We start from the raw sequence: 13282 nt of genomic DNA, 5'->3' as shown, positions 1-13282 counted from the left end.
ATACATGTAGAAGAAGAATGTAGAAGAAGAAGAAGAGGATGAACAATGAAAACAATTCAGTTCTAAAAAGTTCAAACATTGATTGAAAACAACCTTAAAAAGCTCATCCAAATACAACAATCAAAAATCAAAAGATTAATCCAAAGCATTTGGTCCAAAACACCTTCTTTGAACAGGATTCCAAACCCATTGAACCAAGAACTTCCTCCCCTTAACACCATTCAAATTATACCCATTACCCCAATCATCTTTATACACATTCCCAACATACCCTCCTCCCCCACCCGACCCATACAATCCCACACACAAGTCAGCTATCTCCGTTGGAGCCCTTGGATCATCTCCTGCATACCAAGCATTCACCAACGGATTGCTTGATGTCTCTGCTAACTCATGACCTATCACACTCACCATCCCATCTACCCCCACATCCCCATTTGGCGCCCCCATGATCTTGCTCGGCGGCGGAGCCTCCGACCCTTCCGGTCGTGCGAACGGGTAGGCGCAGACGCCGGGGCATTGCTTCCCGCTGTCGCCGACCCAAGCATACGGCACCGTCGCGCCAACAACCGCCGGGAATGTGAAGTAATGGAATCCACACACTGCCCTACAAAAGTCTTGAACTTGGACATCTGATGAGGTGAGGACTAAGTAAAGGCCAGTGTAAGGATTTAGTGGCAAAGGTCTTGGATTAGTTTGAGTGAGTGAGTTTTTTATGACATGTTGTATGGCTAAACGGGTCAGGTAGTTGCCTTGTGAGTAATACGAGTCGTGGAACTCACCCGAGAGACGGATAGTCCCGGTGATGTTCGAGCCAGTTTGGTCGGAGTAGAGCTCGACCGTTTGCCACCATTCGGCGACGGAAGGACGATGGGATGGAGGAGGAGGAGAAGAGAGTGAGAAAATGAAATCTTTAATGATGTCTTGGTGGTTAGGGTTCCAATGGCCATACCAAATGATGTAAAGGTTGATAGGGGAAGCAAGGACAGGACCCATGTGGTATTCGAGGTTGACAAGGTCAGAGGAGCCTTCGAAGTTGTTAAGGTTGTAGGGTTGTTGGTTGTTGTTGCGTTGGGTACTCCATGGAAGAGCTTGGAGAGAAGGAAAGAGAGCAAAGAGAGATAGGAGAAGGAGGAGGTTTTCCATTTCTTTGTTGTGTTGTGTTGGGTCTTTCCTATTTTTTCTTGCCATGTTCTTCAATATATAATGATCTAGAGAGAGAGAGAGATTGAGAGAGAGAGATAGATGGAGGGAGAGAGAGATTGAGAGAGAGAGATAGATGGAGGGAGAGAGAGATTAAGAGAGAGAGAGAGAGATTGAGAGAGATTAAGAGAGAGAGAGAGATAGATGGAGAGAGGGAGAGATTAAGAGAGAGAGAAAGGGAGGGAGAGATTAAGAGAGAGAGAGAGAGATGGAGGGAGAGAGAGAGATTAAGAGAGAGAGAGAGATAGATGGAGGGAGAGAGAGAGATTAAGAGAGAGAGAGAGAGAGAGAGAGAGATTAAGAGAGAGAGAGAGAGATAGATGGAGGGAGAGAGAGAGATTAAGAGAGAGAGAAAGGGAGGGAGAGATTAAGAGAGAGAGAAAGGGAGGGAGAGAGAGAGAGAGAAAGAGAGAGAGAAAGAGAGAGAGATTAAGAGAGAGAGAGAGATTGAATGATGAATATTGTAGGGTGAAGGAGAAGCATGCATGTGGAACAATATCATACATCTTTTTTTCTCTCCTTGATTAGTGCACTTGTTTCTTCTTCACATCTTTGACTCTATTCTTCTTTAATAAAGCCAAATTAAAAGCTTCCAATCCATTACTTTTAGCATGATATGTTAAAGCAACACACATAAAATCCATAAAAAAAATGGTCAAAATGTTTCACGAACAACTCACTTTCATTTCGAAACAATACCCTTATTCTTTTAAAAGCTCCAACATTTCATAAACGTCTCAAAATTATTTTAAAAGTAAAAACCTATTTAAATGTTAAAAAACAAAAAGGAGACTTACAAAACAGTACCCTAGTGGTCCGAATCTAGAATTGAGACCAAAACACTACCACAAATACGGTAAGTCACTGTTCCACACATTTCGTATCTTAATTTTGATCTTAAATTTTAACGTAATTGTAAGATAGTTTTGAAATTAATAAATGTTATAATTATAGAAAGTTTTAAAAAGGTGATAAAAAGTTATATCTTGCAATGATGGCAAAGGTGGGAAGTCCATGTGGTGGTTGAAGGCTTCCCCAAGCATCTTCACCTTCACACCTTTTAATATTAATATCCACACCAATCAAACCCTATTTACCCTTTTCTTCTTTATATATATATATATATATATATATATATATATATATATATATATATATATATATTATTACGACTAACCCGTTAAACTAAGATATTCTTGACTCAACAGTGACGTAAGACTAATCTTAAGAGCTTTTTGTTTTTCTTCAAACCCCCAATCCGTTCTCGCTCGCCTCTACTAACGGGATCTCAGTTGATTTCCCTTCCTTTAGCTACCCAGATGTTTCAGTTCACTAGTATCACTATCGGTCAGCTAATTCAAGTGCTCAATTAACTACCTTCTTGTTGTCTAAAAGTCGGTTGAATTGGGCGGGAACGATTGTGAATCGCCCGATCAATTTCTAAATGCTCGAGTAGATTCTAAAAAGAGAACATGACTTTTCTTATTTGAAATTTTGAATCCAAATTCGAGTCGAACGGGAGTTTGGGCCCAATCTCGGGCCCAATGGGCTTCAGGGGAAGAAACTAATTGGGCCAAACGACCCAATTTCCGTCCAGGCCGTGGGTGGGCTTTGCTAATCAAACAACCAAGCCGTCGCCACCACGCACTCTGCAAGAGATCGGTTCACGTGTCGGCAGGCCGAGCGCCGCGCCGGACCTTCTGGCAGTCGGTTGTGGTTCTCTCGGAGAGCCTGCTCTAACCGCTCGTAGCCGCCGTCACCGTCGATCGGAGCTTTGCCGGTTGGTAACATCTTTTTCTTTCCTTTGTGTCAATGGGTCCCACACCCAGTGGTCGGGTTAATCCCAAAGTAGAGTTAGAATCCAACCTTACCTTACTTTTTAAAAAAAATTAATTTTTTTTTATTCTTTAATTAATATTCATAAATATTTGATGTTTTAATTTTATGAGATTTTAGTTATTAACTTAATAAAATTTTTTTAAAAATAATTATAAAATAAAATAACCCGACAACTTAAGTCAACCCCACAGACCCAGAGTTGGGTTAGGTTGTGAGTTAGGCTAATATAGCTTGGATCATCAACCCAACCAACCCATGAGATCAGTTTAAAATTTTTTTCCAACTCAACCCGTGTCCATCCCTAACATAAAGTTCCATTCATGTACTTTAGAGCGTGTTTTCTATTGGATCTCTAATAAATATTTGAAATTTCTAATAACTTAATTTATTTAACATTTTTTTTAATTTACGGACATTAAATATAAAATTAAACTATTTAATTACGCATAAAATTTAATTTTATATTTAATATATCAATAATTATAATTTTAGTTTTTTAAAAGTTAAATAATTAAATACAAAATTAAAATATCAATCTACATAATAAATTAAATTCTAATAGATTATTTTTAATCTATTAAAGGGAAATTGAGAAATTATTATTATTTAGTTTCAAATTTAAATTTAATTCCCATATAAAAAATTACCTAACGTAAAACAAACATTTTTAAGAAAAAATGGTCTAATTCTAACGTGTCGGTTTGGTGATTCACAACAAACATATCCATCGTCATATCGATATCAATTTCGACACCGACACTTCATCTCGGCATTTTAAATTCTTCAACTTTATTTGACATGTGACAGACACGGAATAAAAGAATAATATAAAAAAAAGTTCAAATGGAAAGATAAATTTTGAGAGAGATAAAAAGATAAAAAATTATAGAAGACGGATTGAACGCTAATTAATTAAAATTATTAGTGTATGTAAATACATAATTTTCTTAAAGTTTAGGGACTCGTTCAACTAATTTATTAAATAAAAAATTAATTATTTTTTTTAAAAAAAAACTTGTAAATAATTCCAAGTGAGAGAGGCACATGATGGTAACTTTTTAGTTGCTTTTACAGATTTGTCTCTCTCTCTTAAGCTATTTTGGATGCTGTTTTAAAGTTGAGACAAATTCAGACCAGACATGCCTGATGTAATGTTTGAAAACTTCTATAGAGACCGAACAAATTTGACTTCCTTTTTCTCTACCTTTAGGTTATCATCGGGGGACGTATAAACTACTCGAGGGAACAACGCTCGAACCGCACGTTTAGATGTCTTAAACTTGGGTTTAGTAACAAATGTTGTTCCCGACTATAGGGTTAATGGGAAGAATTATAGCTCTATTTTCATTGATGTGCTCGACTGTAGAGACATATTTCATGAAAGATAGACTAGCTCGATGAACCAAAGGTGTAACAGCTACCCATATTAGCTTAAACTTTAAGGATCGATTAGTGACCTAACATGTGGTATGAGAGGTTGAGGTTCAATCCAGGTAGTATCAGATAGGGGTATATATGAGTTGGGAGTAGATAGGATTGTCGGGGTGTTTTTTTTTTTTTTTTTTTAAAATTGATTTAAAAAAGTCGTACTTAATCTAACTAAAATTTAACAAAACTCAAACATCAAACATTTATGAGTCACAACGCATCACTAACATTAGTTATAAATGCCAAATATTCTTAATTTTCATAATAATCTTAGAAGTAGCGCAAGTTAGGGTTAGGTTATAACTCTATTTTCAAGTTGGTCGAGTTGACCTAACTGAAAAACATCAATCCGTGAACCGACCCAAATTTTCGATTTTTCAAAAAGTCAACCTAACCCAAATTAGAAAAAGACAATCTAACCCAACCCATCATCTAGATTAGTCAGATTCTTGTGTCATATGAACAACTCTAAGCATTGATCTCTACTCGTTAGAACAAATTTTCAAGCACGAACCATGAGAGAGTGTTAAAACATTGGAAATAGTTAAATTTACGATAACCCATCACAAAACGAAAGCCTAAGAAGAGTGAGTGAGGTGTTTGGTTGAAGATGAAAACTTGTAGAGAAAGAGAGAGAGGAGATTCCATTTTCGACCCTAAAAAAAACTTCCCCTTTCAAAATTCAATGAGTTTTCTTTCAGATTTGGCTGATTGTGTTAGTAATCACGACTCTCCACGACATTAGTTTGGACTTCTCCAAAAAAAACCTTATACTAATGAAGACATATTCCTCCGTTATAAATACACGATCATTCTCTAAATTAGCCAATATGAAACTCCATCTCAACCGATTGAACAAATCAAAACAAAGTTGATAGAAATGGGAAAAGCCAATAATAAAAAGTATGTGAAGAAGGGGTTTGAATATAGAGAGATTAAGTACCTGAAATGAAGAAATCGGAGGCATTCATTCTCAAATGTTTGCCTAAAAGTGTTGGTGAATGAGTGATTGAAGCTGCAAGATGACCTGATTTTCAACCCAAAACCCCAAAAACAACACCAAAATTCAATACCCATTTGCCTTCTTCTTCCAATCTTGATATCAAATCAGATCATGCTGGCAGCTTCAACCTCTCAAACCAACATATTATCCTCAAATATCTCTACCACAAAGCGAGAGAGAGAGAGAGAGAGAGATTTGTGTGCAAAAAAGTGGAGTTTGAGATCCAAAAGGCTAACCCTTTTAAGGATTTTTGGCAAAGATTATGTTATTTTTGTTCACTAAATTTCTTCTAATTTTCTCTTCTTGCAATAGGAGAGAGAAAAAGAGGAGAGAGAGAGAGAAACGGTGTCTTTTTGGTCATTTTTTACCGCTATGATATTGACTTATTGCTTCTCTTTCAATATCAAACTCTTTCTTTCACGAAGGTTTTAAATTGGTTATTAAAATATGTTCGGGTCCATTTCTTACTTTCCGTTACGTATCGAGATCGAAAAAAGAAGGATTCAGTGTCATTCAACCATCATTTTGAAGCAAATAGTTCATAATTTCGCCGACTCAAGTGGTACGTGAGTTGGGTTAAGAAAGTCGTGAGACAGTTCGATTCCTATCTATCATTGATGTTGAAGAGAGGACTCTAAGGAGCCAACCCTAGAACGAGAGGACTGGATTATTGGGTCAGCCTATGGTATACTGGACAACGACATTTCGAAAACAGTTGGGTCAGCCACCACCGATCTAATGTTTGGGTGCGTATGACGGTACAAGAAAGCCCCAAAGCCTAACAATTCGGTTGATAAAAAAAAAAAGATTTTTTATTTATTTATCGAGATTAATGTTTTCTAGTTATTACTCAAAATAATACCATTTATAAATTTGCCTCTAAGAATCTTAATAAAATCTTTAAAATTAGAACTTCAATAANTGAATATGACCTTACAAACAGCAGGCCTAGCTAGATAGGTTTGATAATCAAAATATGAGCTAAACATATATCAATAATACATCAATATTGCCTTTATTTCATTAAATGTGTTCTTTTTATTTATTTATTTGTTTATTTAAAACATATAAATAAAACCCTAATTCTATCTTTTTGAATTTTAATCAATTAATTTTTTTAAAAAAATTTAATAATTATGAATTATTATTTATATACCATACTTTTTTTAAAAATTATTTAACGAAAATTAACCGGGTATACATTGTTGGGTTGAAAAAAATCTTTTGGACCAACTTGAAATTTGGGATTGGTTGGATTGGTGACCGAACAATCCAAATAGAGTTATGGGTTGTCAAATAGAGATTGGTTGCGAACGGTTGTCCTCGTTAGATTTTCTCTTTTGAGCTTCCCCTCAAAGCACTTGAAAGTCATCCGCTAGGGAGAGGTTTCCACACCCTTATAAAGAATACTTCGTTCTCCTCTCCAACCGATGTGGGATCTCCCAATCTACCTCCTTACAGGGTCCAGCGTATTCACTAGCACTCGTTCCTTTCTCCAATTGATGTGGGACCTCCCAATCCATCAATTTGAGTACCCAACATCCTTGTTGGCACACCACCTCATGTCCTCCCCTTTTCAGGGCTCAACCTCCACGTTGGCATATTGTCAAGTGTTTAGTTCTGATACCATTTGTAACAGCACAAGCCCACCACTTGCAGATATTATTCTCTTTGGGTTTTCCCTTTTGAACTTCTTCTCAAAGTTTTTAAAACGCGTCTGCTAGGGAGAAATTTCCACACCCTTATAAAGAATGTTTCGTTCTCCTCCCCAACCAATGTTGAATCTCACACATTAGATACTCGGGTCATTCAAATACCCCTAAAAATTAAAACCGACCCTTGAGAGCATTAGATTAAATGAATTAGGAAGGGGGAAAATTGGCATGTGTATAGGGTAGCTGAAAGGGCAGTGAAAGTAATTAAAAAAAAAAACAGTTGCATTATTTAAATGTGAGAATTAAGGCAATGAAGAATTGAGCAAGTTGGTGGAATCCTCAGCTGCCCTAAGCTTGAGCTTTTTGTCCTTAGCTTTGGGAGGATGTTCTGTCTTTTAGGTCACTGTCTTTGATTTGGTTGACAAACTGAAGGGCATATGGACAAAGTGCCCTATGGGAAGGACCACAATCCAATTACTTTTCTTTTGCATATTAATTTCATTACATTATTTCATTACTTTCTCACATGCTTTTGCTTTTATAGCTTTATCTCTCATCTTCATTTGATTAACGAACGGTGCATATGTGGTCGTGGTCGTGAGTAATTTCTAATCAAAGGACAAACTCTCACACGTAAAATTCATAACTCAGTCTAGATTAAAATCGAGTCAATCATGATCATCTTGTGCAATATTAATCTTTTCGATTTATAAAGGTTGCCCTTTTGGTTGCCTTCTGGCTATTGCCGTGAAGGTTCTCCCGAATCTGTGTAGAGGGAACCTCGGTTAAGATGGTGCTCAAAATGGTAAGCCAATAGGGTACAATTTCTTTTTGTTCCTTTTCAAACTAAAGAATGATTAGTAACCTCGACGGCTCTATTGTTGGCTTGGTTAGATAAATTATATTTTATGTATAATGACGCATGGTTCGTGGCCTCTGCATGTACCATATATATGAATGTTATGTTATGTTATGTTGAATTATGCGGTATATATAAGTTATCCTATAAATTGATCATGCCATGTTGTATAAAATGTTATGATATCGATAATTTATGATGAATAAACTTCTAGACCATGCCATGAATGACTCATTATTTACGATTTACGACATTTATGTTTGTCATGATGTCATGCGAGCCATTTTTCTCACTGGTGCTTGACACAACTCGTTAAGGAGTGCTAGCCTTAAGAGCTAGGCCCAAAGGGTGTGCAAACCCACTTAGTGGGCCCATGTTCGTATGCTTGTCATGAAAAGCTGCTTAAGGTCATGCCATGATGTTTTCAAATGATAGGTTCGACCATGTTGCATATGTTTGCATTTTTCGACCCGAACAGCACGGCTACTACTGAGTAATCTTAAAATAGGGTTATAATCCAACCGAACTTTTAAGATTATTATAAAAATTAAGAATATTAAATGTTTGTAACGGATACGTGTTGACTTGTGAACGTTTGATATTAGCTTCCTATTTTGGCATTGGTTTCGTTCTTCATTTCGCCTTACCATTTTAAAGTTATAAGATTTTAAATCAATGTGTCCCATCTACTTTATATCACATTGGATCATTGATTATGAGATCTTTCGATTTCTTGAAAAGTTTGATTAACATCTAGTCAATAAAGCGAATAATAAAAAAAATTATATACTTCGGTTAAATTATAATCTATCTCAATATATTTTTTTAAAAATCACGATATGTTTTTCACGCAAAAGTTTAAATTCTTGGACAAACGTCATATTCAACAAACAGAAGGGTATGCTAGCTTTTCGACTCTTCTTGCTTTCTCGGTTGATTTCTTCACGTAATGTCAACGAATCGGAGCTAAAAATTTACCAGAATCAAGTTTTATATCGATGTAATGTAAAATAAATCACAAAGATTTGATTAACAGTTACATATTTGAGAGAATGAGATCGCTAGCAAGGAAGCTAAATTGACCTATAAAGCACATATAAGCTAATATTCGTTGGAGAAAGCTAGAGGTCGGACGTAAACTCTGTTCGACCTGGAGCATTGATTCTCTATAACTAATAGGCTTGTTCGAGGTCTCAATTGCCTATACTATGCTCGAGAGAAGGTCCCTCCAGTTATTTGGTAATACTTTGAGGTGCATTTTGTTGTCTTTCATGAGACTCACGCTCCTAATTCATTGTTATATTCAAATAAATGTCGAACTCCCCATGCAATTTTTTCATTAACATTATATTAATAAAACCGTGCAAATAATGTTAACTAGGGGTGTACACGGGTTTAACGGGAGAAATCTTTTAAACCAATCTGAAATTTCGGGATGGTTGAGTTGATGACTCGAGCAACCCAAAAAGAGTTCACAACTTAACTAACCCCACCTTTTTTTTGGTTGGGTTGAGATGGATTGTCCCGTTATCCACTACATATTATATTAATAACTAAAATCTCATCCACCTCAAATATTCGCAAGTCACAATGCATCACTAAAATCAGTTATAAACGTCAAATATTCTAATTTTTAGAATAATCTAAAAAAGTAGGGTAAAATTGGATTGGGTTGTAACCCATTATCGAGTAGGTCAGGCTGACGCAACCAAGAAAATGTAAACTAGCGAAACAACTCGAATTTTGTCAGTTTTTTTAAAATTCATCCCGACCTAAACGGAAAAAAAAACCCAACCGAAGCTTATAATTTGAATTTGGTAGTCTGATCGAATTCTCGGGTCATATGAACACGGCTAATGTTAACCTATTTTCCCACAAAAACCCTAAAGTTCTCATATTTTGTTAGAGAGAGAGAGAGAAAGGTGGGTGTTAATGAGAGGAAGTACAATTAATTAATGGGCAGGTGAGATTAATGGAGTTTTGTCCATCCTAACAAAGACTTTAGTGAAGCAATTAATGTGATATGTTTGCTATGTTAATGATGTTATAATTATAAACAATAAGGTTAATAATGTTTAAGCATTGAATCATGGCAAACATGATAATCTCCTTTGATTAATCACAAACAACCAACATCAAGACATGCATTGTCACTTTTGATTTTATTTCCCAACCAATAATTGACAACAACATTAATTTCTAAGATTTAGACAACATCCTAAGCAAAACCATGTCCCATCACGACACTTTTTTGAATAATATATAAATCTTGAAAACTTACATGAAATAAAATTAAATTTTTAGTTTGTGATCGATACTAAGAAAGAACAGTTGCACGTCAGTGCGCTTCTTTGTGTTCATTCAACCTCAACTAACAACAACATTTGTTCTTCACATTGAACCTCAACAATTACGGTTTTTTGTTCCTTAAGTATTAGTCACAATATCATCTATAATGAGCATAGATGACACGAATAGCACTATCGAGCTTTCTTCTTTTTCTAAAATCGAGAGGTGAAAGCACTTTGGAACAACTGCATGACTAAAATACGAGAACGTTATGGATATGCATACTTTTTGAAGCACCAGTGGTCTAGTGGTAGAATAGTACCCTGCCACGGTACAGACTCGGGTTCGATTCCCGGCTAGTGCATCTTGTGACGAAGAATAGCAATGATGAAACTAGTGCGTAATGTGACAACTTGGGTTAGTCACAATATCGTCTATAATGTGCATAGATGACACGAATAGCACTACCGAGCTTTCTTCTTTTTAAAAAATCGAGAGGTGAAAGCACTTCGAAACAACTGCATGACTAAAATACGAGAACGTTATGGATATGCATACTTATTGAGGCACCAGTGGTCTAATGGTAGAATAGTACCTTGCCACAGTATAGCCCGGGTTCGATTCCTGGCTGGTGCATCATCATGTGACGAAGAATAGCAATGATGAAACTAGTGCGAATGTGACAACTTGGGTTAGTCTCAATATCATCTATAATGTGCATAGATGACACGAATAGCACTATTGAGCTTTCTTCTTTTTAAAAAATCGAGAGGTGAAAGGAACAACTGCATGACTAAAATACGAAAACGTTATGGATATGCACACTTATTGAAGCACCAATGGTCTAGTGGTAGAATAGTACCTTGCCACGGTACAGATCCGGGTTTGATTCCCGGTTGGTGCATTATGTGACTAAGAATAGCAATGGTGAAACTAGCGCGTTATATGTGACAACACTTGGGTTTGTCACCATATGATCTATAATGTGCATAGATGACACGAATAGCAGCACTATTGAACTTTCTTCTTTTCTAAAATCGAGAGGTGAAAGCACTTCGGAACAACTGCATGACTAAAATACGAGAACGTTATAGATATGCATACTTATTGAAGCACCAGTGGTCTAGTGGTAGAATAGTACCCTTTCATGGTATAGACCGGGGTTCAATTCTTGATTGGTGCATCCTGAGATGAGAATAGCAATGATTAAACTAACGTGGAGCTTTCTTCTTTTTAGAATAATTGCATGACTAAAATACGAGAACGTTATGGATATGCAGAGTTCAATTCCCAGGTGCATCTTGGGTTGAAGATTATCAAATTATGAAACTAGTGCGTAATGTGATAACTTTGGTTATGGGTTAATAGCACTAGATATGCACTTGTGATACATTCATGATTTTTCTTTGAGTTCGTGTTCGAGTTTGAGAGTTGTGTCGAGCAACGCTTTCATTGAAACACATATTATCATTTTCAAACCATCCGCTTTGTTCGAATCACAACACCTTTTAGGAGCATCCCTTTCTTCCACATCCCTCCTTCATATTCATACATGTCGAACTCGATCTCGCCACCATTCTTGTGGTCAACCACGAAATCGCCTATCGGAATCTCGAACCACTGCCCTCGTGGCCTCTTCTCCAAATCTTCTAGACGCTCCTTCTTGCTCCCATCTGGTATCTTAAGTCTAATGTTCACTGGAACATCCCATCCGTAGGATGGATCTGTGATCATTACCATAAAGAATGCTTCGTACAAAACTCCTGGTGAGAGCTCACATGTCTGGATCTTTCCATTGATTTCAAGCCAACATACGTTTATAAGTTCAACGATTTCGATTGTATTGCTGCACGTTCGGGTTTAATGACGATTTAACACACCGTTACAGCAGCAAACTCCATACGAGAGACTTTTAAATGAATAAATAAAATGCATACCTCAGCTCTTCCAAGGATTTCCATCTCCAATACTTTCTCTGGTGGACCCAAGTTATGGAGAGAGCTCTTGGAAATAACATAAAACAGTTACAGTTCGACTCCTTATCTAACCAATATTTCTGCATTCAAAGAATTCAAAATCAAGTAGATTTTAAAATTTTTAATTTTTTCTCTAATAAATTTTTAAAATCTTAATTCAAAAATTCTAAAATTTTAATATATAAATTTAAAATTTACTTTCACTTTCAATTTTTTTTTATCTTATTATATATTTATATTATATATATATATATATATATATTTTTTTTCATTACTTACTATATATAACCCTAAACCCTATATATATATATATATATATATATATATATATATATATATATATATATATATATATATTTCTCAATATTTTTTTAAAAAACAATATAAATATTGCTATGTTTTTTTTAAATGAATAAATAAAAAACTCTCCACGACCAATACAGCTTGGTCCCTACAAAAATAAATGAAAATTTTCGCACGGATAAAAATTAAAATAGGAGGCAAGGATGAAGACGGGAATACCTTCTCCGTCCCCCTCCCCCTCGTCCGAGGGACATCTCTAACTTTATCGACTTGAAATACGAGTATTTTTTGTTTAGTTCCTCCTCGACTCGAAGCCTAAAATAGTAAATTTACACTTATTATTTCACTTGCCTTAGTTCCTTTGTTCAATAAGATCCCAGCATGGAGTTGAGCACGAAGCTTATCCAAGGAAGACCTATCCAACGCCAAGTCTGCATCTTTCAAGATAGCTTCCAAGCCATGCTCCAGCTTTACCTCTGCGCCCAAGCTTCCGCTCACCGCCTTCCCTTTGTCATGTCCATCGCTTCCTGTGGCAGCGCTTGCAGACGCTGGCCGCTCCTGCAGCGCCTGCCCATCCTCCTCTGCCGACCACCCTGACCCCATTTCTTCTATCTCACTGTCTATTCTATGGCTTGGGGCTTCAGCATTGGTTTTATAGCCTTCAATTCCTATTATTATTGTTGTTATTTATTTTCAAGGGAATTTGTTCTCTTTTTTTTTTTTTTTT

General features: G+C 36.2%; 2 protein-coding genes and 2 non-coding genes across 4 annotated transcripts; 2 read left to right on the top strand and 2 right to left on the bottom strand.

Moving 5' to 3' along the window:
* Positions 1-60: 60 nt before the first annotated feature.
* On the bottom strand, positions 61-1260 carry LOC111783381 (protein EXORDIUM-like 7). The gene has a single exon (XM_023664310.1). The coding sequence runs from the start codon at positions 1189-1191 to the stop codon at positions 136-138; it is 1056 nt and encodes a 351-aa protein (XP_023520078.1). The 5' UTR covers positions 1192-1260; the 3' UTR covers positions 61-135.
* A 9309-nt stretch (positions 1261-10569) lies between these two features.
* Positions 10570-10640, top strand: TRNAG-GCC. The gene has a single exon. It is a non-coding gene; the product is annotated as a tRNA-Gly (tRNA).
* Positions 10641-11109: 469 nt separating this feature from the next.
* Positions 11110-11180, top strand: TRNAG-GCC. The gene has a single exon. It is a non-coding gene; the product is annotated as a tRNA-Gly (tRNA).
* A 367-nt stretch (positions 11181-11547) lies between these two features.
* LOC111782717 (lectin-like) lies at positions 11548-13193 on the bottom strand. Its single transcript, XM_023663512.1, has 3 exons — positions 12907-13193; positions 12214-12332; positions 11548-12122 (listed from the first exon to the last, which is right to left on the bottom strand). Exons 1-3 carry the CDS (start codon positions 13156-13158, stop codon positions 11750-11752), a joined length of 744 nt encoding a protein of 247 aa, XP_023519280.1. The 5' UTR covers positions 13159-13193; the 3' UTR covers positions 11548-11749.
* Positions 13194-13282: the final 89 nt, after the last annotated feature.

Source organism: Cucurbita pepo, chromosome LG20, assembly GCF_002806865.2.
Source record: "Cucurbita pepo subsp. pepo cultivar mu-cu-16 chromosome LG20, ASM280686v2, whole genome shotgun sequence".
Taxonomy (NCBI): domain Eukaryota; kingdom Viridiplantae; phylum Streptophyta; class Magnoliopsida; order Cucurbitales; family Cucurbitaceae; genus Cucurbita; species Cucurbita pepo.
The sequence above is the reverse complement of the archived record's forward strand: the minus strand, read 5'-3'. Positions and strand labels throughout refer to the sequence as shown.

Bases quoted from the DNA above. Each gene is read 5' to 3' on its own strand.
- LOC111783381 (XM_023664310.1), bottom strand. From the start codon at position 1,191: ATGGCAAGAAAAAATAGGAAAGACCCAACACAACACAACAAAGAAATG.
- LOC111782717 (XM_023663512.1), bottom strand. From the start codon at position 13,158: ATGGGGTCAGGGTGGTCGGCAGAGGAGGATGGGCAGGCGCTGCAGGAG. The intron at 12,333-12,906 runs GCAAGTGAAATA...CTTTGAATGCAG, and splicing joins TATTGAACAAAGGAACTAAG to AAATATTGGTTAGATAAGGA. The intron at 12,123-12,213 runs GTATGCATTTTA...CCGAACGTGCAG, and splicing joins AAATCCTTGGAAGAGCTGAG to CAATACAATCGAAATCGTTG.